General features: G+C 38.9%; 1 protein-coding gene across 2 annotated transcripts in view; it reads left to right on the plus strand.

The window, feature by feature from the left end:
* The first annotated feature begins 382 nt into the window (after nucleotides 1-382).
* Nucleotides 383-24,172, plus strand: part of LOC121869032 — a 29,984-nt gene continuing 6,194 nt past the window's right edge. The window contains exons 1-4 of one of the 2 annotated variants that reach the window (XM_042370111.1): nucleotides 383-552; nucleotides 16,531-16,706; nucleotides 22,490-22,612; nucleotides 24,013-24,086. In XM_042370111.1, the coding sequence (XP_042226045.1) occupies nucleotides 16,661-16,706; nucleotides 22,490-22,612; nucleotides 24,013-24,086 (243 nt within the window). In that variant the 5' untranslated portion in view covers nucleotides 383-552; nucleotides 16,531-16,660. The remainder of the gene's footprint in view (nucleotides 553-16,530; nucleotides 16,707-22,489; nucleotides 22,613-24,012; nucleotides 24,087-24,172) is intronic. The other variant, XM_042370112.1, reaches the window with a different exon arrangement.

Here is a 24,172-nt window from a genome sequence, read left to right on the forward strand (position 1 = left end):
AGACCTTTGTATTCCTACAGACATTAAACCAACCAGAATTTAGCTGTTTACAGTCAAGAGGATATACTACTATATAACATACCGGAAATAATAAGAATATCGAAGATGATCTAATACGCCCAGCTGTATCGAGGAAGGGTATGGCATCTGGCGACCTGCATTTTGACAATCCCTGACAAACAAACATTCGCTATTAAGTCATTTTCAGACAGTTGACTGCCATTAATTAGGGCTCATATAATACACTAGATACTGTAGGAATATTTAAAGGTGTAATAATTAGCTCACCTGCATCCTGGAGTGGCTATTGGAGGATCCTGGGGTGGGTGTTGTGGTGGGCAGTGAGGCCGGCGTGACCCACAAGCGGCCTCAGTTACCTGCCTGGTGCCGATGTGGTCGGTTGTCTCTCGCGCTCCTCCTCTCGCCTCACGCCCCTCAAACTGTTTTCACTTGCATCATCACCATCCGACTTTCAAATCAAGTCTTCGCAACTCTCTAAATTTACCACCGAGGAAAGGTTTTATAATTGACAACTACACATCGATGATACAGGTGAGTACAGGTATTAGAAAGTTGGGATATGGCGCTAATATTTTGTCTTTTAAAGCTGTTGTAGGTGAAGAATTTTCCCAGGAAGAATCAAAACCGCTTCTGGTCACAGCTCTCTCTTGGGGGTGCCCGAGGCGAACTTCTATTATAATATATATCACACTTAAATTAACTTAAATCACATGAAAGTGAATTGATTACCCGAAGACTCTCTACCCCAGTTTATTTCACCTTCAGATTAACCACCCTGACAGTATTGAGGGGGTAGGTTAGATTAGGATACGCTAGGTTAGATTAGCGTTAGGTAGTTAATCTTAAGGTGAAAAAAGCTGAGATGGAGATAGTTCAGGTGATCTGCATTTGTAAGAACTAGGAAATGATTTACAAGATTTTTTTTAACAATACTATTCATGTGTTGTGAGGGTAAATGAATGTCAGTATCGTTTCTTGTTAGTGTTCTTGCAGCTGTTCCACTACATTAAGTTGGTGAACGTGAGGATAGAGTCGGTCGACGGCTCGTGGGGAATGACTCGCCCTAACAGACGCACGTGGGACTTGTTAACTATGGACTGAATCCTCATTACAATTTTACTACCGGATAAAATGCCACTGGTAGAAATGTCCATAAGTTTATTTGCTGTTTAGTGGTTAGGTTAGGTTGAATTTGGGGTAATATTGCAGTAAAACAGCAACCACAGAATTCCGGAAATTCACTACACTTATTCGACAGAACTATTTTTTCTACGATAATTTTCTTATATTAGGTAACACATTTTTATCAGATTCTTTGGTTGCTGTGATCTGCAATTTTACCGAATTTGGTCAGGTTAGGTTAGGTTCATTCACGTTAAGTTTGACGAGGTGGCGGATTTATTTACCATGCAGTCGGAACACAGACGCCCACACGTGTCCATGCATGTTTTAGACTCGATAACCTACCTGCACTACACCTGCTTTCCCACAGCTGTTCAGCGAGGTAGACAAACACTCATTCTCTAAGACTACCACTCACACAGACTGCCAGTTTACTCAAGTGGAAAGGGCCATAAAATGATGATGTGTGGTAATTTTGGGGTAATTATAAAACTTACAGTTGTTATGCCTTGTTGTGGGGAAAAGTTGCCATGCGTCGTAGTGGAGGGAACTTACAGCCTGGCTTTGACAACGTAAACTTAAAAGAGTTCCTGTTATTGTTTGTGTTACACTGAAGTAAACTGATATCGCTGTAGCAGTATAGATTAAAACGTGAAATTCCTTATATTGAATTAAATATATGTTAATAATGCCTTTACCAAACACCTCAATGGGTTCTCGCCAAAACAAATGGAAATCGTAACAGCAGTTTTGTAATATGTCAAGTCTACAGTAGAGTATATTATTTGATCCAAGGCTAAAACAGTGTGTAGGTTTAATAGTGTAGCATATTGTGTAGGTCTATTAGGCTAGAGTGTAGGTCGAATCGAGGAATGACACCTATTTTGTCTAATTTTTACCCGTTTCCACCTTTTGGCTACGTAGATTAAAAAACAAACTTATGCTAATATGTATTAGAACACACGTTTTGACTATTTTTAATTAGTTTGGTGAGTAAGGCCTTGTGTTAAGAGTTAGTTCAGAGCAACACGGTCAACAACGAGAAGAAACTGCAGGAAATCGTCTTGTGTTGAGTTCATGGTTTACAGTCAAGCTTTCTTTCCATTCATTATACTTTCATTCCACGTCAGCAGTCAGCACATCTCCACACCACAACAAGACTTAAAAATAAGCTGACGACCGCAAATAAACGCTTTAGCTATGCATTTTAGTCTCGACACAAACGCAAATATCCGGAATGTATCGATGGAACGGGATAATATATTTTTTTAAGTTCAACACCGTAATGTATTCAGTAAAAGTTTTAACAAAAGTCGAGATGTAATTAGGTGGTCAGGCCTAGGTCACCTCTGCGATGATTTGCCCTATACCTGTCTAGATTCATTGTTCCATCATAGCCGGTAATTCGTGGTCCGTTCATTACTGTTTGCTCGGGTCATACACTGAAAAACACTGATCGCTAGACTGACTACATTCATCCTCATCAATAAGCTGTAACAGTGGTCACATAAAGATCTTGAATTTTTCACTGAAAGATGGGGGTAGTTTGTTATTAATTGAGATGCTGTGATGCACTCGAGGTGTTTGACTGCTGTAAGGTAATATTTGAAGAAATTAAGTACAATACGTCCTGGGGGGGTGACGTAGACTAGTCAGCGTTGCCAATCATACGTAGCTAACCATTCTTCAGTTGGTCACATCTTAAAAACACTCGTACATTGATAGATAGATAGATTAATTGACTTATATTTTGAGAGGCCCAAAAAGAAATACATAGTTGATTAATGTGTGTGTGTGGGGGGGGTGTGTCAATAAGTTCACCTAAGACGTTTGTGATGATGTATATAGATCTTTTAAGCTTGACTAGACGTCCATGTACTGTATATGTCTGTAAAACTGTAAAAAAGTTGTATATTACTCCTGGGTCTTTCAGGCTAGAACGTTGAATGTGTGTCTTGGAAACTGAACCGCAGCATTGAACATGACAAAACAACAGATGATTGTTTGTGTGTTAGTGAGTCAGCCGATGCTCGCCATACCGGCTCGGCTTCAGCACAAACTAAAACAAACAATAATTTGTGTATATTTTTAGTTATCAATAGAAACGTGTACTTAATATTTGTAGTTGTAAAGATAAGGTTAATGAAAGAGATTGTTGTGTTATAATGAATACTAATCGTGAATAATGTTTATGAAATCATTTTGGAATCTGTAACTGTAGCCTTTGATGTTTTAGTAATTAATTGTCGTTGAATTAGAGAAACTGGGTGACTTTTCTCTTCTCACAACAAATTCAAGTTAATGGAGTTTTAGATTGGTTTTAAACGCTATGGTAGAGGTATTTGTGACGCGTGATTGCTTTCTGTAAGGCCGGTTGGTGTTCATTAAGACCCGGATATGGCGTTCACTTTATTTCTGTTAGAGTCGGATGTGTCATAGCCGGTGTTGGGAAGTGGACGACCAACGACGATAGTTGTTGTGGCTATGGTCTAGACGTGACCTGACAATTCACACGGGTCAACCTATAATAACGTATATCCAGTACCACAAAGAGAGCTCAGGGTCTCAATTGGTTCAGCCATGCCAATATTGTTGTTATTATCCACTCTGTATTTTTCTGGCTAAATAAACTGGTTCAATATCAAAGTCCTCTTGTCAGCTGTGGGCGTCTGCTGCTGTATCTGAGCTAATCTAACGTTCAGCCCACAGGAGATTGGGTTTAGTCAGGTAGCTTCGTTGTGGTGGTGTGGTGCCTGAGTCCTCCTGTCTGTGCTGCTGAGTCGTGGCCGAGGTTTGGGTGACTAGCGGGGAGGTGCTGGTGTTTGAAGGTAGTGTGTGAGTGTTGTGGCGTTTACACCTCACGGAGGGAGTGGATTGACAACGCTGACTTTTTTATTTTTTTTAGAGCTTGAATTGTGGTCGAAAAATTGCCTCATTATGTGTAGTGTTTGTGCTTGTTATTTTAATGTTGTTTTGGGCGTGTTGTAATGGTGGTAGTTGTTATAGCTGGTGGTGGTAATTGTTGTAGGTGGTGGTGGTTGTAGTAGTAGAAGAGTTGTAATAGTAGTAGAGTTGTAGTAGTGAAAATTGTAGTTGTAATAGTAGATAACAGCCGTAAAAGTAGTAAAGAGATGATTCCATTTATGTCCGGGTATGTTAAGTGTTTCTAAACTTTCTATACCGTGATTGTCTAACTAATATCACTAATGTGTTTATTGTGATCACAGAGAGCTTAGGTTCAGCCATGAAGATCGCAACTTACACTCACGTTTTCACTTCATTATCATTTTTACGATCTTTTCAAGCCATAGGAAATGGTTTTTGTTTTGATGACTCAGCAGTATGGTAGAAAGTCGAGCATATATTTCAGGCGTCTTGGTATATGTTTTGTGTTTTTGTTTTAGTTGTGTTGGTTTATAGGAGGAATTAACATGCTCTAATAACCTTTGTGTGATTATCTCTGTGTGAGTTGCCGAGTTAACTGGCTGGGTTCATCCTGGACAGTTAATAATTATAAGCATCTACTTTTACCGATGACGTCATGCCTCGAGTCGTGTTCACGTCACTGTCTGTCAGCCAATAAACTCGCTTCAACATCCTTCACAAGTAATCGACCAATGGGGGCAGTATTGTGATTCTTACGTCACTTAAGTGTGAATCAGTAAAATCAATATTGACAGTATGTAACGTCAGACAGTTTTTAACAAATAAATGTCTGTCGTGTTGTTTTGACAGGAGTATGACATAATAATGAGACTTACAGATATAAACATTACCCTTGTGGTATAAACGATAACTTTAATAATGTAGACGATACTCACAGTAAGAGACCATTGAATGTGTTACAGTACAGGCGGTGAAAAACCTAACCTAATAATTTGTTTCTTGTGGTCTATTAGTTTGCTATAAGGGTTAGTGGGACGGAGACGAGAGTTGTGTGTGTTCGTAAATTGTATTGTTTTTCACACTACCATGGGAGTGTGTGTGTGGCTGCAAGCAATTGGTGCCACGATGGATCTTTCTCGTTCTTTAGTTATCTCTTTATCCACGTCTCTCTCGCTCTTTTTATCTGTCTGTGTCTCTCTCAGGATCAACACCACACATATTTTTGTTCAGAATGGAAGTGAAAGTTGGAACGCAGACGTTTTTACCTAATGAGCATTAAACCGGTCTTTCCAGCGCTGTGATTGGCTGGCGGGCTGTCATGGCTCCTCGCTAACTGGTGGAACTGGTCGCCGGATTTTAGGGGGGTGGACATAGGAGGTTTATAGAAGTTTTTTTTTTTTTTTAGATATAAATGATTTTAGTGGCCTTTTTAAAGGAACTGAATTTGTTGGAATTTTACGATTTATTTCACCTTATCCGCCCTCTCTCTTTCCTTCCCTACACCTCTCCATCGCTCCTTTCTCTATCACTCTCCCCAGCCTCCCATTTCCCCTACACTAAACAGGAAATGACGTCACTCCACGATGTGTGTATAAGCCCTTCCGTACATCAACAGCTAAAACACGACCTTGTACCCTTTGTGCATAAGAACCAACATGAATTACTGCTCTTTTATGCCCCCACTGGCAAGCGAAGTGGGTAAAGATTTGGATAGATAGTCAGAGATTTATGCATTTCTGTGTGTGCCAACCCCCGCAGTGCCAACCCTCCGCAGTGCCAACCCTCCACAGTGCCAACCCCACAGTGCCAACCCTCCACAGTGCCAACCCCCGCAGTGCCACCCCCACAGTGCCAACCCTCCACAGTGCCACCCCCACAGTGCCAACCCTCCACACTGCCAACCCCTTCACATTGCTAACCTCCCACAGTGCCAACCCCCCCACAGTGTTAACCTCCACAGTGTCAACCCTCCACAGGCACTCAGATTGGTTATGGCACTTTGGGATATTGATACACACAGGTAAGAGGCTCCCACAGGTATGTTGCCGAGACGAATACTAAGTCACCTTGTTGCTCATAACACTGCCAGGTAGTTGACCCCGGCTCTCTCTCTCTCGTTCATTGTGGCCTTGTGTCTCGTTAACTAGTTTGTCACCTTCGTTATTACTTCGTCGACCTTCTTGGTTATTTACACCTGAGAAGATGTTGATGCTTATCGTCTCGTTATTTCAGCGTTGATCATAAGTGTAACCTTTTCGTCGACCTTTCGTTAATCCTGGTATTAGTAACAATATTCTATTCTTTTCGTTGAGCATTCGTTAATCTGGTCTTAGTGGTGACATCCTGACTTTTCATTGATATTTCGTTATTCTTGGCGTTAGTGGTGATATTGTGTCCCTTTCGTTAAACGTTCGTTAGTGATAATAGCCGCTGTAAACATATAGACAATTAACCAGATAACACCTAACACACCTTATTACATCCTCCTCACGTGCTAGATGCCGCTGTCCCCACACCTCAGGCCCGCTGGTCATCAACTGGCCGTCCTCAGTGCCCCCCTTGTACCTCACACACAACGGACGTGCTAAAGGAGCTCTGTACATCGCCTCCTTTAGTTAGTTATTGTTGACCATAGTAAATGAGGTTACCTGCCCTCTCACCTGCCCAGTTCACAGGTAACAAGAGGCAGGATAACACAACTAGATCAGGGGGAAGGTGATGTACCGGTATAGGTGTAACACAATACAACATATAAAGGTTATTTTTTAACTCTTATTAAGGCAGTATTTATATATTCTGATTTTACCAGTCAATTAGTGCCACGTCATCATTATATCATCCTAAAGCATCAGTCAATTAATGCCACGTCATCATTATATCATCCTAAAGCACCAGTCAATTAGTGCCACGTCACTATACGTCATGGCAAAGTACCACTCAGCATCACGTCACAGCATGTTATCACCTTATCACCACGTCGTCACTTACATGTCATCACTGCATTAGTGTTGCGTCATCACTACGTCACCAACACATCAGACATATCACTACGTCATGAACAGGCCATCACAGAAGTATCGCTACGTCACCAATACGTCATCACCCCCGATTGGTCTATAAACGCAGAGTGACCTGGTGTGTTGTAGGGGGAGGGCGTATAGTGTACTGCGTTCTTACTTACACTACTACAATACTTATAAGATATCTAACAAGGACTTTACACTTAATTGTAACACTTGCAACTTTTAATACTTGTAATTTCTAAAATTTATAACTGAATTACAGCACTTGCCTGTTATAAATTGGTTGACAGGTAATGATAGTTACCGTCAATACTACATACAGTCACTCATAAAAAAAGATCTACAAAATTGTGTTGAAAAAATATGACACGATTGACGAAGGATTTTGACAACCCTCCCGAGACAACAGGAGTCGCAGTGTTCACTCTGAAACTCATCGATCACCCCGAGTAGAGATAGTTTCTTTGAGTGACTGAATATCTAAAGGAGTGACCTAGAGGCGATCGTTCCCAGGTGGTTGTAAGGAGGGGATCTCACAACCCTCCTGCCGGCGGTGAAAGCAACGCCAAGCAAACCAGACAAGTGTGTGTGTGTGTGTTTGTTGCTTCATACGTTGTGCAATATAGTTATGTGTGCGCATGTGTGTATGTAAATGCCTGAGAGGGAGTGTGTATGTGTTAAAATCTTTGAGAGAGAGAGAGAACACATGAAAATGATTGAGAGAGTACTGTATGGCGTGTGGGGGAGAGGGGGGGAGGGCAGCGCGCGGAATTTCGTTAATCAGCAGTCATGATCACGCACACAGGACTGGCCAAGACGAGTGTTACGACTGTACAGTATTAGAGTTGTGGAGTTGTGTTCGCCAGCCACACCTTCCTCCTCTTCCCTCATTCTCTCCCTCCTCCTCCCCTCCTCCTTGCTACATGACACACTTTACTAGAATGCAACACACAGCACCGAAGATGTTATCAATAAACATGAGAGAAAGAGAGAACGAGAAAGAATAAATACCACTAATTGGAAGAACAAGATTTGGCGAATACGTTGTACATAACTGACTAGCTCTCTATAAGACACTCCTAAGTTGCTATTCGGGTCATATACCTTACAAGTAGGTCTATTGTATTTGTATACATTGAGTAATAACGGACAACACTCATATGTCGTTAATAATATATATTTACTTCTCTTATGTACACATTTATCGTTTTATTTATTTAAGAAACACAAAAGAACAGCCGTATCTGATTATTTTTATTGTATCCGTAAATATCCCTGAGCAATATAGTTATTATCGCCGTTTGTTGTTTATTCTGATAGGGAATAGTGATTTTATAGCTCCAGCATTAAGGACAGTTCGTAAGCGCGGGAGTAATGATAATAAACCCTTTTTCATCGATAATTGATAATTTAAAATGCTTATATTAATCCACAAAACTAACATAACTTTACCTTGACTGTTTCCTCATTTGTCTCCACACTACAGCAAAATCATAGAGAATTTCTACAATAAATGAATTTCGTCTCTGGTGCTCACAGTCTCTTAAGGGACGTTTGGTGAATATCTCTACCACGTTATAAAATACCACAATTTCCGATACTGTTTTGAGTCGATCTAAAACTTTAAACTGCAGAAAATGTCAATATAATGCTGAGATTGGCCTGACTAATGAGCGTACATATTCTTTGCGGAGATTCATTATGTTAACTTCATCCCCGAAGTGCTAAAGAAAACTGTTAACGCAGTAGAGCTTTTTGTGTAATTGTGATGTTTTGAAGGTTAATTGTTTATTTTATCTTACACCAGGCAGCTACGTATTGTATATTATTATTATTATTAGTAGTAGTAGTAGTAGTAGTAGTGTGGAGGGAATATTTATCGTACAGACCTTTGAGAAACTTTTACTGTATAAGAAAATTACGAGAATTTGTAACTGGATTATTCCCAGTGGTTCCTAAACTGTTTTCCTCATTTACCTCGGGATATAAGAACGCATCTCGTCTCTCAGGCAATTTTATTTATAATTTACAACTTACCAACTTGTTAACCGTTGATCTGATTTATTTTTACTTTATTAAATCCTTTAGAAATGTTTAAGATGGTTTCAATAAAGTAATAAATCACGGCAGTAGCGTAAAGCATCTTGGTGAGTCATGTTACTCCGCCATGAGATGTAGCGCCCTGCAGTCAGTCAGTTCCGTTATAAAGACTTACACTTTTCCCTTCTCTTGGTCCCTTCCCCCATAGTAGAGGTTGATGAGAAGATTATACAGTGTTTGTGAGGAAGTGTTGAGGGTGATCATATGTCTCGTGTGTCTGTGTGTCTGTTACCAGCTGACAGAGAGGAGCCATCGTTCTAGTTTTCCAACACAGCCGCTGGCGAAAGCTTGCAAAAACGTGTTGTAGATATATAAAAAAAATGTTGCACAAACACTCAGACTGAAGGAATTAGAATTGAGCTTTGCTTTGGATACTCATGTGGGTTAAAATTCCTTGTAGAAGTGATAATAATTATGTTCTTACGTGGTGCCTTGAGCTGTATTTTTCTTCCGGTAGTGGACATTTGTGGTGATGAGGTGGGTGGTTGGTGAGGGAGGGTAGTGGTGGTAGTAATGGTAGTGGTGGAGGGTAACGGTAGTGGTTGAGGGTGATATTGGTGATGTTGGTTGTGGAGGGTAGTGAACTAGTGATGGTGGTAGAGGGTAGTAGTGGTTGAGGGTGCTGTCTGGTGACCGTGTGTGGTGGTAGAGCTGTCAGGTGTTGGTGGTGGGTGTCAACTTTCTAATACCGGGAGGGAGGGAAGGAGGGGTGGGTGGAGGTGTGGCTTTTTATGCGTAAAGGTTAACTATCTGTCCTTTACCACGTGGGTCCGGGGGGGGAAAGCTCTGCTGAATACAAATCGTCTGGTGTTAAATAAATAAAAAAAGGTGACGCCCCGCAGTGAAGGCGTTAAACTTCAGAGATAAATTTCATCGTTTATCTAACTGGCTCCGTTTTATTTATATTTTTATTTTAGTTAAATTGACTTGTATAAAACGACGATATATTAAATTTATTTTTTCGTATTTACAAATCTTACAGGAGGCTATATTATGATTATATTTAAAATTTAATGCTCCAATAATCAAGGTCTTTCAGCACGCAAACTGTGTATCAATGTAAACCACCAGACAATAACATTTATATATATAATTTACAGAAGTTAATGTTGCGTTAAGTAATGTTGCGGTAACTCGGTTCGGGCGAGGCAGGACCCAAGCGGATACTCTTACTACCCTCCTGACCCGTAGAGAGTGAAGGACACTCCGTTATCTCTCTCCGCCCCCCCTCCCCCCAACCTCTCTCCTACTGAACAAAATACCGCCACACAGTTTCTCATTGCTTCCTACATAACTTAATCCAGTCATGTTAGGATAAGGTAGCTTATATTTAGATTAGATTAGGCCGGGCTAGACTAAGTTAGTATTCTGTAGGTTAAGTTAATTTAGGTTAGGTTACGTTAGGATAGGTAAGGCTTGGTTAGCTAAGACTAGGTTAGGTAGGATCGTACAAGCCTTGGCACAGGACTACAGGACTCTTACAGGGAAGTAGGTTGGTGTCCTACATCAGTTATATGACAAAACTCTCACCCACCAACTTAACCTAACTTGTATATTTTGAAGAAATCGTGGAATGTCATTTGCTTGGGTTGTGAGCGGGGGTTGTGTGGGTTGTGACGTTGTGTGTACTGGGGGTTGTGTGGGTTGTGACGTTGTGTACTGGGGGTTGTGAGCGAGAGTTGTGTGCTGGATCTCTGGCATATGTTCTGAGGGAGGGGGTGTACAGTCACCTGGTTAGACTCCACCTTGTCTGACCGCACTTTCTCTCGTACGCAGCACCCAACCTTCTCCCTCACCCCCTCCTGCAACCCCCCTCTCCCTCTCACTCCTCCCCTCTCACCCCCTCCCCCCTCACCCCCTCCCCCCCCTGCGACTCTCCCTTCATGAGATGTCACACTAGAAACTATTAACAGACACATACAGAGTATTAAATCAAGTGAATGTTGTGCTTTAACTGATGGTTCTGTGCAGACAAACACAGGTAGAACAGGCTGTGCAATTGTAATATATAAAGAAAAAGAGATGATAGTGTCAAACAAGCAAAGGCTGAACAACTGGGCCAGCACAACACAAACGGAACTAACTGGAATCTACTTAGCCACAGACTACCTTAAAGAAAATGGGGGTGGGGTGATAGTCTGTGACTCTCAAAGTGCTTTGAAATCAATGAACAGCCCGTCAGGCTCTGTCTAAAGTTGTATGTGATATTAAAAGGAATGTGATAACTGCCAATGAGAACAACTCTCGTATCGAATTTGTGTGGATTCCGTCCCATGTTGGAATTAAGTATCATGACCGTGCTGATAGACTGGCCAATGAGGCATGTAAGAAAGAAAATGTTGACCGTGACCTTGGCCTGTCCAATGTTGTACTTAAAAACATTCAAGTCAGAATCATGAACTCTGATCTAGAAGAACTGAGAAATGCAGAGAGACCTGACAGTTGTAGCATTAGTAAATATGACAAATTTTGTGACGAGAGGTACCGGTATGGCCAGCATAAGGGCAGAGCCAGACAATGTGATGTAGTCGTGGCCAGAATTCGGCTAGGATACAGACACACCTGGCAAGTTAGTAACGCTGTAGCCATACCGGAACACTCAGCATGTAAACTTTGTGATAAATCTTTAAAACATACACTTGAACACTATGTTATTGAATGTGACACTGTCAAAGACTTCAGGCCACCTGGCTTATTGTATCATGAACTTTGTAACTACATTGAATCGGGGGTGCTTGAGGACATTCTTGCTGTTTATCCCAAATTTACTAGCCCACACTGATTAGTCTTCAATTAGAATATGACGTCCAATGTATATGAACCAGTCTTGCATGGCAGCGAACAGTGACATCACCCACACGACTCTGACCTATATATACTGCTAATGAATATGATGCATTTCTTTGTGTACGAACCTCTGTCCTGCATGGCAGTGAACAGTGACATTACCCACATGAATCTGACCTCTATATATATATATAGCTATTAATGAATATGTTGTATTTCTTTGTGTATGAACCTCTGTCCTGCGTGGCAGTGAGAAGTGATACCACCCTCAGTGTCAAGACCTGACTGAATTACTCGCAATAGGCAAACTGTACTCCAAGCTTTGTCAATAAATTTTTTAAACTAAAAAACTCTCCCCCTCGCCTCCTCTCCCTCCTGCGATTATCTCCCCTTCCTCCCTCCCTCAGCCTTCCCTTCTCACCCTCCCTTTCTTGCTCTCTCCTCCCTCCCTCCCTCAACATAAACCTGTCCTCCCCACCCCCCAGACAGTCCTCTTCCTCTTCCCTCACCCCCCCCCCTCTGCTTTCCCTTCCTTTCATTCCTTCCCTCTCATCTCTTTCACTCTTCCACCTTCACCCCGACACACCTCCACCCCCCCTTACCCTCACCCTCCTTTACCCTTTACCCTTATCCTCTCTCCTTTACCGTTATCCTCCCTTATATTCCGGTATAGAAATTTGGGTTACCATAATATTAAAATCAATAGCTGACAGATGAACGATAATTAAAAAACACATTTAAGCTTTATTTTAATACGATTTACCTCCCATTACTCAACTTTCAACAATATGTAAATCTGTAAATGAATTATTGTTGTAAATAGAACGGTTTGGTGATTGTGTCATTGAACATTTATTAAGACTTTTTTATTTCCTAGTTAATGGTGTTTTTGCTGTTCAGTAAGTATCCTAGTATTGGTTCGGAAGAGACTGACTGGACTATTATCTTCTGGGAATAATACTAGTGATTCTTTTAATGGTAGATAATCATAGTAATAGTAATGATAAGTGCAATAGCAGTAATAATATAGTGAGTAATGTTTCCTTATACTAGTAATAATAAAAATACTGAAGCTGTAACCACATCTTGTCAGGAAACCAAATATTGACACCTACTGTTTACTCTGATCCAACGCTAATTTTACCTAGATGATCGTATATACTATATTTTGTGTTAAATATAATTCTAAATATCCGTAGTTTACAAGTCAAGCAAAGCCATGTTAGCTCGTACTTAATTTAGTAATGTTACGTTCATTTTTATCGCCGTTCCTGTTCACTATTCTTGTGGTCTGTGACTCGATATTTTATTATTTTATCATTTATCAATTTAATAGTTGTCTGGGTAATTATGTTACTTTGTTTTTACCTTTAGTGTCCAGTGTTAGTGTAAAGGGTATTACATGCCCACCTCTAGCAAAATCTGTCTGTACCCAAGTTTGTTTTAGTCTCGGGTGGAATGGACCGGAAAATGCTATGTGAAGTTCAGTTTACATTATTCTCATACTTGTACACTCATTCAGTATATTGTTCGTATACGATTAACATTTTGAAGTCAATATTTGTTTATATACGGGAATGGATCCCGCAATGAAATGGGCAGACAGACAGATTGACACACACACACACACACACACACACCAATAATATCTGTTTCGGAAGTATTACTAATATTCGCTCGGGTAAACGATATCATTATCAGCCTTGGCATTGACCATTACCTGATGCCCACAAAAACAAAAATAAAAAAGGAGAAACTAACTGGTATCCGTCCCGACTGGTCCTGCCGCAGTTGCCAGTTAGGGTGGTGGGGCTCGACTCCTTGTATACCAGAGGTGAAAGCGAGTGGTTGAACTGAACTAATCATTATTATCTTACTCAACCAAATTCTTAGTTAAATTTTAAGGAATTATTGAATACTTCGGTTTTATTAGGAATAATTATTAATAAATGCTTCCTAATTTATATTGATTTCTTAAGAATTTACTGAGCAGGTGTTGAGAATATTTTTTTAAAGAAAGTTTGGAAGACAATGCTTAAAAGTCTCGTGAATATTAATATTATCTTGCACTGGTTACCTATTATTGAGAAAATCTTATATTTATACGTACTCAATAGTGAATAATACCAATGTTAGTACACTAGTTTCACATACCTGTACTTTTAGAGAAACTTTACCTGGAAGTATTTCCGATTCTCACTCTTCTCGTTATAGGTAAACTTGCTCTCTTCCACGAGGCTAGGCTGGTGGTATCCGTGGCCCACCAACCTTCCCACATATTTTCAGTACAGTAAACCTCCATATAACGGACTTCTCTCCGTTAGATGGAAGTTTCACATCTAACAAACCTTCGATATAACGGATTTTCCTCTTCATATAGTCCGTTAAATAGAAATTTCTCTGTACGTTAATTTTGTACTCCTAAATCATCCTAATTCACCATATCTAGTAAAAGTAGATTTTTGTTTTAAATTTGATGCCTTTAGTGTGTTTTATTGCGAGACTACGATAGTGGTTAGCCTTAATAACTCAAAAGTGTGTAGGTGGTGAAGTGTGGCAGCCGGATCTCTTTCCCTTATATATCATCATTGTAATACTTCCTTCATCGTCTTGCGCTCATTGTCACGACACTTTCCGGTTATTAGAGTCAGTGAGGCAGAAATATGGATTAGTTAGGTTTATATATAACCAGGAAGGCGGTTCTTAGTATATCTATAATGGGCTATTTTATTTTGTGTTTGTTTGTCCTGGGTTTTATTTGCTTGTTAGTAGTGAAATTGGTTTACTGGATTATTATTTCCATAAATCTTCAACAAATACAATTATGTGTAATAAAATTTGTGTCTTAACCATCTTGTTACTTTTAAAACAATTAAGTTTATCCCGATAACCATCTTGATATCACTGCATTACACTTTCACAGCCGAACACATGTATTGAAGAACTGCCGTGTGAACTAGTAAAGGTAATCAAGAATTGGTTATTGACTTCGTTAAGTTTCATTTACAAAATAATAATAATAATAATATCAAGCATCAGTTAGTTCACATGTGCGCCTAATGTTCACCGATTAGCTTTACTTTACGTTGAGTTAGATTTCCTGGATCTCTTCATAAAAAAAATATATAGACCAAACCGGTAATCGTTCAACGCCCGAACAAGAATGTTGAGTTGGTAAATGTCAACCAGTGCTTTCATTGAACCCTTTCTCTTGACTTTTGTTTACAAGATATAATTTTGGCATCTGGTAGAAAAAAATCTGGAATCATATAAACATTTTAAAAGTTTTAATATATTAATGAGAACATTGTTTTTCATGCTGGCAGGAAGAACATTAATGAGAACTGACTATCATCCTGGTAGGGGGAACATAAAAGAACATTATCTATCAAGCTGGCAGGAAGAACATGAGAACATTATCTATCATACTGACAGGGGGCACATAAGCGAGATGGTGCAATTAACAGGAAATCCGTGAATGTTGACATAACTGAGTGATGCGTGGTTTAGCGTCATGGTGACTAGGCTATAGGCTACTCAGTGCAACTCAATGGCTGTCTGTAGCAAATTGTTCAGTCATTGTTTTTATACTAGACTATGCTGTAGCAGTTGTAGATTGAATTATACCCTTGTTGCTGAGCATTTATATAAAAACCAGTAATTCCCTGGAAGTATAATCATAATACAAGACGTTATCCACTTTTTGGAGCCTAACTGAGAAACACTTTTTTCTCTTACAAATATTTGGTTGGAGAAATGCGTAATTTAGCCCCAAGAGATGTTTTAAGTATTGTAATAGTGATGATATGTCAGCCACCTGATCTTAAACTTTCGACTTTTTTATATTTTTCGTGGAGATAAAACAATTTTGTGGATTATCATTACAAGAGCTTAAGTGATAGTTTGCCGCACATGGTAGTCAGGTATTGTACTGTGCGGTTTGTGTGGTGATGGTATGTAATGAGTACAGACACGGGTCAACAACCAAACTTAACCCAACCTTCACAGAAACCTAACCTTACTTTAATAGAACCTAACCTAACCCTAATACAACCTAACATAACCTAATAATCTAACCTAACCTAACTCAACAAAACTTAACTAAACCTAATCGAACCTAACTTAACCTAACCTAGTTAAACCAACCCTAACCAAAATATGTATCTATCAAGTGTGAATTGTCAACTTTTCCAGAATTTAACTCCACCTTAAATTTAGAGTAACAAATCTAGGCTTTGGATAATAGTTTTATGAATTTATGACCAAACCAACACTCTACTGGGTCAACATTCCCCAGACAAGGTCGTAAATTTATCTAGTCAGTGACTACCCATAGCTGCTGAGGTCATTCTAAATTGCGTTAATAAGTGAAGCCTCTATCGTCCGGACAAATTGGTGGGAAGGGTGTCCGAAATATAGAAAAGAATGAATGTCACATTTCATTGAGGCATAACACTGTATTACTGGTTGGACTTTGGCTCTTCAATTCTTGTTTCCCACCACCACACCCTTCTCAGACAAGACCCTAATGTCCACCATACCCGTCTTTATTTAGAAAATGGTCTACTGACACACATCTTCACCATTGCAGGCTGTACGTGCCTTCCAGCAGAAAACCAGGTCTGTTTCCAAGGGCTGGCGTAGGCAAAAAACCTGTCGCCAGCCACTACCTTATTTTAATACCACACCGCTTCTGTAAAGACTTCAAAACACACTACGAGATGAAGACTGTGCTGGGTGTGCTCGTGGTCCTAGCAGCTTGTATAGGTAAGCTGATCCTTAATCTCTGTTTCCAGTTTTCTGTAAGTTTCTTTTTATTTTGTTCTGTAAAAAGAAAAGCAAAAACGTAATGGGTGGTGAATCAAGTACTACACACACATATTTCAAGGTTATAACTACATTATTATAGTTATTATACTTAATTATATCACATCACCTTGTATATTAAGATGGGAAAGGCTCATTGTGTCTACATTTTACGTCATTTATTCATTATTTACCTGTTTATCGAGATTAATGGAATCACTTGCATTATTTGTACAGACAGAAACATAATTGTCCCCAGAGTTCATTAGTTCCAGGTTGTTATGCTAGAGTTAAATTAGTTTTGGTCTTGGGAGCATTGAACCTTTGGAAATATGCTAGAGAAACTGTGAAGATCATCAGGTTTTTGTGTAGAGAGATTCAGGGTGTTGTGTCTGCCCGTTACAAGACGTAGCCTCATGTTATTGCGCTTCTTAATGATTGGTTATTAAGTAGATGTAAATTGTATATAGCTGTAATGTTACTATATTTAGGTAATTCATTGATTTAGATTGATGCTGTTTCCTCGAACACTATTTCTTACATTGCCAATAAATATTAACTAATCCACTTTCCCCTACAACCTAACAATGATAATTCAGTTTGGGGGTTTAGGTTAGGTCAGATTTGGTTAGGTTAGGTAATTTAATTATTTCCGTCATGTTTAACCTCCCAACCTAGTTCCTATGCCACTCTGTACTCACAACCCAGCCTGTATACTCTAGTTCACCATAAAATACCAATATTAAAGAGTTTCCACCAAGCCTAAGAGCGCATTAATCATCCACATTAACAAACTTTCTCTTACAATTATAGTGGTGGAGAAATTGTAGGATATCCATAAATTATTTGACGTATTTTAAAACTTAATAATCTCCAGAACAATATTGATACACCATACTGATTTTATAATTCTTGACAAACAATTCATGTAATTTGTTTTTTGTCTTAGTAAACTTCCACCTGTGTATTGTGTTGTTTTGATAATATTCTTTGTGAGTTTATTATGTTTTAAAGTGGGTTAGGTAGCTTATTGACACACCCTGTACTGTTTAGAATTGAGTCTGGTTCATGTTGTGTTTTTCTCGAGTTATTGTCCCCACAAGGCGCGTTTGTTTGTCTATGTTCTGTAGTTAGATAAATTAAATAAGTAGAATATTCATTAATATATTTAGGGTCACCTGAAGACTAGCCCCTAACTTATTTCACCTTCACATTGGGACATCTTAATTCTGCCGGGGGTTAGGTTTGGTTGTTAGAGTTAGGTTAACGTATTAGATTAGGTTTGATTAAATTAGGCCAGCGTTATATTAGATTAGGTCACGTTTTAGGTTAGCGTTACGTTAGGTTAGAGTTAGATTAGGTTTTATTAAGTCAGGATTAGGTTAGATTAGTGTTAAGTTAGGTTAGACCGGTTTATCTTATCTCAAACTAGTTCTCTGGATAAAGAAATTGTTTTCCTCAACCGTACACGAGAGATCTTGGGACTGCCCCCGTGATTGAGATAGTACTGGTAAGGCGGACAGACTCGGGTGAAAGGTAGTTGTTGACGGGTTACAGCAGCTTGGATCCGGTTATTTTACCCATAGTGAGGAGGGCGCGCGTGTGTGTGTGTGTGTGTGTTCGACTGTTGGCAGATCATGTGAGGTAGTTTTATTGTGCATAGGTTTACAGTTTAATAGACTGTTAGGGGTACAGTCTAATATCATGTTGGGCTACAGTTTAAGATGTTGGGGTACGGATGGTGTAGTCAGCTGCTATACAGGTAATCCCATAAATATAATAATTTAAAGAATTTTTTCATACATTCTGAAAAAAACGTTATACCGTATATCATATTGGTGTGTGAATGATAAATGATGACTTGTTAATTGTAATGAAGATACAGTTTACCTTTCCTAAATGAGTAATTACATCATTTGACCAGTTACACATATTTTCACATACAGTGGGGAAAGGTTTAAGAATAATAGTCTAAATATTCATGTAAAAATCGTATTTGTAGTATGGAATAAGTTAAGGTATTTGGTAGGGTTTGTGGTGTGGCGGAAGGAGAAAATCCGAATCTAATCTATAATTTCTGTCTGGATAAAAAACCTATCACTAAAAATAATTAATAAATACTAACCCACTTGTTCAGTTGTCTTAGGTTTTAATACCGTGCTAGATTCTGCAAGGTTAGAGTAGGTCACATACAACATCTAAAAGTCAGGTAAATAATTTCACCAACAGAATGAGAAATTGACGTAGCGTAGGGTAACAAAAATCACAGTAACAATAAACTTCCTCGGAAAATATTGTTTGCTTCTTTCCAAACACAACAACAATAATATAAAACGCCAACACAGTTTTCTAAATTTATATTAACAGTAAGGTTACATCCCGTATGAAAATTATCACTAGTTTCTGTACACAAACAACCATGACTGGAGAAAGTTGTTCCATTATATGAAGTAAGGAAAAAATAAATGTTTCCTGTTAACAAGTTACTTTCAGCAGTTATCACAAGCCAATACAATCCGTGTCATTATAATACTAGCAGGGATGTATGTGCTGACTCAAGTAATGTTTGCAATTTTATTCAACACAATGTCAGAATATTACGTGTAAGTCCATGTATAATCGAGTGAAAGTTTCCCTTGCATTCCGTTAGCTGTTTGAGTGAAGCCTCCTTATCCACGTCTGGAAACTTAAAAGAAATATCACTAAAAATTACTAGCAATTAATAGATACGTGATAATCATATTTGTAGATAAAGTAGTTATGTAGCCATGGAAGATCACAAATGGTAAAAAAAAAATATATCGTGGGAAATTCGTTTCGGCTGTGACAAGGCGACCAACTTTGTACGTACTCAAAAAATGATCTTCACTTTCTGTAAATGATAACATGAGGCGATGAATGAACGATACACTTACAATAATTTAAAATAATATCCTGTCTGAGCAACATTATAACACTGATCAACTTGGTATCTGGAGGCAACCGTAACAGCATTACGTTTTTTGTCACAATAAAACAGGAAAACGCTGCATCATCCATTTATAAGTGTATTCAAGCTTATTTCTTCCTGACTTTTACTCTTAGGTGTTGAACTTACACAAATGCAGGAAATAGAAGCTGCAGTATCCATTTGTATACAGCGTATTTAATCAATATGTGTCCAGGTTTAAATCTTGCCGCCTTTTGTTGAACTTTACACAAATGGCAACTCAAAACCATTACAGTTGATGACGAATATCTTGACTTTTGAAATGTACCGTCAGTAGTCAATACCCACGGAGATAGTTGATTTTATTGTAGTTATTGTTGGTGAATGGTGTTGAAAAGTTAACGCAGAGGAGAGAGAGAGAGAGTGTGTGTGTCTTCAACTGTACATTGTTGCTTCTTGGAAGGTGACGAGTTGGAATTCTTTGAAGCTACTGAGGTGTAGTGAGGGGTGCAGCCGAGGCAGTCAAGCACTTCCCAAGTTACTACCGGAAATGATAGATAGATAGATAAGATATTCAGTAACATCGTCAGACAAGTTTACAATTGGGTCATTATTTTTGTTGAGGAACTGGTAACTAAACGATACCCCAATCACCTAAATTTTTATATTTGTGTGTATAGTAAATAATAATGTTTCCTAAGTCTCCAGTAATTTTATTTGAAGTGCTCACTATGCTGTTATCTCATGTAGTTAAGCACCTTTCACTAGTTCTTATTAATTATAGAAATTATAGGTTTTGAGTGGTAGCTTGACTTATTAATAGTAGAGGGACACAAGCTGCTGTTACAAGTATTATTACGCCACTGATGTTTAATGTTATTGTTTTTTTTTTAATTTGAATTTCCTAGATGATCACATGTTTTAGCTATCATTAAAAGGCTTCATGGTTAAAGAGCTGATTTATATTAAACCCGAGCGTAAGATATCTTATGATTAAACATTTATAAAGAGTGATCATTGACATTTAAACATTATATCTTTGTTTTATGATGTAGGAAATATATGAGACAGAATTAGGAAGGTTATACTGTACTTGAAAATAAATTGCCGTATCCTCTACCTGTTCAACCAAGTTTTACGACAGGCTAGTGGCTTTGGGTCATTATATCTTTACTAAGACTATATAGCCTCCTATATCACCTTTCTCGCTGTCTCTATGATCGTTGTAATGTCAGTCAACTGGTTTATTAGCGACCAGACCCGGTTTCTCTCCCCTATTTTACCGGATACGACCTAAATTGACCTTAATTATATCAACAGCGAAGTTATATTTTATACACAAGGACACGCCGCGTCAGATACAACAGTTAATATAAATGACTAGATCTTTCACAGCTTTTAAATAACTGTTGTGCCGTTTATAGTGTATTTCATTAGACGTTCTATGGTAAATAGCACATAGTGAAAGAGCTAGTAGAGAGCGCTACATTCCTACATGTTTTTTTTTTGGCTCTACCACTACCACATGTCAGATATAGGTCAACATCTGCCCCTAGCTGCCCTGGGGGAAACCTCGTTCTGTGTCTGATACAATCGACGTAAAAATTTTCACTTCTCGTTCATCCTGATACACAGATAGTTGAAGTGCAGTAATATCATAACACCAACAATAACAAGATGTTCCCTCGTATGTATTTGTTGATTTGTTGTACTGAAAGTTCTTGAGTCTTGAGTTTACAAACACTGAATATTTGGGAGTAATAACAACAATACCTTCCATAAAAAAAAATAATACGGACTCTTTTTTTTATAAGAGTGAGAAACGAGATGTTACTAGCCATAGAATATTAACGTGCATCGTGTGGACGAACTATTAGGCAGACAGGTTTCGTTACATAAATTTCCTGCACCACAACTGACCGCCTGTGTAGTCTATTATCGTGGCTGTGCTCATTCTGGGTTACGAGCTAGGAACTCTGTGCATCTTACTGTCAGAATTGTTATAACTACTGGACAAAATGCCTCATTACCTAACCTGGCCTAACCGAACTTAGCTTAGCCTAAGATAACGTAATCCCGCCTAACCTTGCCTGGTGTAACCTAGCATAACCTAACATAACCAGTTTGATCACAACAGTTTATATTATATACTTGATACACAAAGAAACAGGTTATTTCACGTATACAAATATCATCACTAGGACATGATAGTTAAATGTTTGTATGTTAATTTTAACTTTTTACCATATATCTAAACACAAAATCCCCGTAACCAAATATATTCTCGTTAAAGGAAAAATTTTACGCAAGAATCTTTGAGAAATTGGTCTATGGTTTTAAATCCTCGTTGTTTGGCTCCAGTTATAGTCATCTCCCCATTGTTTTCTTTAAGTTGTACAGATCTTTTTATAAATTGTTCTTTTTTTTTGCATGATGAACAGATTATACCACAATTGTTCAGGAGCTTCAGTGGTTGTACAGATTAACAGATTTATTCTACAATTATTCTGTAGTTGCATGGTGGCGGCCCTCAGTGTTGGACAATGGAGGATTACCATGGTTTTGAATATCCCATGACACATGTACAGTACACTCAATCAAAAAAGTATATTTGCGATTTTGTGAGACAATATAACACAACGGACGAAGAACTTGGACAACCCTACAGAGACAACAGGAGTCGTAGTGTTCATTGTGAAATTCATCGATCGCCTCCGTAAAGATACTTAATTTAATTGTGTGTACAGATCACTAGACACATCTTGTAGTTGCTTGGGTGTGAAGGTGTTACTAAGGGGTTCTCGCGCCATGGCAGGTTGTTGTGGCGCCATCTGTGTGGTGGACAACAAATACGGCTGGAGCATCGACTGTGGCATCAGGGACTCCTACCTGTTCAGGATCAAGGACTATGGCGGCATTAAGGCCAATTTTGACTTTGGTGAGTCCTACTTCACACACACTGTTTATATAACTGTATAGTGGAGTTTATCTGGTGTTGAGTTTATAACAAATTTCATCGATTTTTTTTTTTGGGGGGGTGTCTTATTTCACGCACTGTTTACATCAAAATGTCTAGTAGAAATTTACCTAGGGGTTGATCTTATAACAAATCATTGACTTTCACAATGTTTTAAACCATTTTCATTGACGATTCATTTTATGATAATTAATTTAGTGACGTCATATTGTCATAGCTTCCATTTTGATTATTTTTCACATCTTATGAAATTGTTTTTGGGTTGATTGTATTATATTTCACAAAGTCAAACTTCGACATCTTTAAATTTCTACAAGGATTTCATTTCTCTGGTATTGGGTATAAATTTAACTACGATTTTACAAACATTATTGGTAAATCCTGGACATCACTAGAATCTCCACCCAAGTTTATTTCGCCAACCGGCCTATTGCAGACTCGTGTTCTTATGTTAACCTATCCTGACTTACTCTAACCAAACCTATCCTCATCCCCATAAATAGCATTAGGGTGGTTAATCTTCAGGTGAAGTATGGAAATAAACTGGGGTGGTGACTCTTCAGGTGATCACATCTTGTATATAACACAAAAATATACTAATAAATATCTTTTCTCTGGCCACTGTTACGAAAGATGAGGTTGTTTGTTTACACTAATCTCCTAACACTAAAGTTGTGAGGTCATCTTCTATAACCAACTTGTTACAGTAATAATAACATAAGTTTGTACAGTTTCTTATAAAGGAAGTTATATGTTAATTATTATCTTCAGATATGGTGTTTGTAATGTATAGAATATATTTTAAAAGACAATTTGTATGTTCGTAATGCCCAAAGAGTGGATATAACACTCATCTCTTATGCTAAGTGTTCGTTGGTTCTATCTCAGGGTACCGCAAGTCGGCCCAGCTGTAAATGGGTACTTGACATTGAGAGTTGGGGGAGTGAAAGTGTGTGAGTAGTGTTGGTCACGCTGTCGTCACCTAGTGTATCAGAGGTTGAACTTCAGGTCATCTGTGAAGGCCGCCGCAAACCCCCCCCCCCCTACCGTGACCTTGACCCCCCCACACCCCCTTGTGACCCCTGGGACGTCTATATTTTGGAAGCAGATTTTAAGGTTCTTGTGATTGGTACTGCAGAAAAGGGGGTCGGAGGGTGTTTCTGGGTGTTGTGGTTTCAGGGTGGTGGTGGTAGTGTTAGGGTGTTGGTGTGGTGGCTCAAGGCCGCAGTAGACCTGCAGTACTGGTTGGATGAGGGATTTTTTATAATCATTATTCCACAACCGTAACACACCCACAACACTCACACATCCACAACCCCCCACAACCCCCCCACATATAAGTAACGACATTATTCTTGCAGGGATCGGGTTTGGGGATGAGGACGGCTTCCCACAGTCCATCCGCAACACTGCTGGTGGCCACTACCGCAAGAACGTGAGTACTGTGTGTGTGTGTGAGGGAGACAGTGGGGTAATGTTTTCCTCTTTAGTCGCTATTGTAGAGAGGGAAAGAGAGATAAG

This window comes from Homarus americanus, unplaced genomic scaffold, assembly GCF_018991925.1.
Source record: "Homarus americanus isolate GMGI-L3 unplaced genomic scaffold, GMGI_Hamer_2.0 scaffold24694, whole genome shotgun sequence".
In the NCBI taxonomy this organism is placed as follows: domain Eukaryota; kingdom Metazoa; phylum Arthropoda; class Malacostraca; order Decapoda; family Nephropidae; genus Homarus; species Homarus americanus.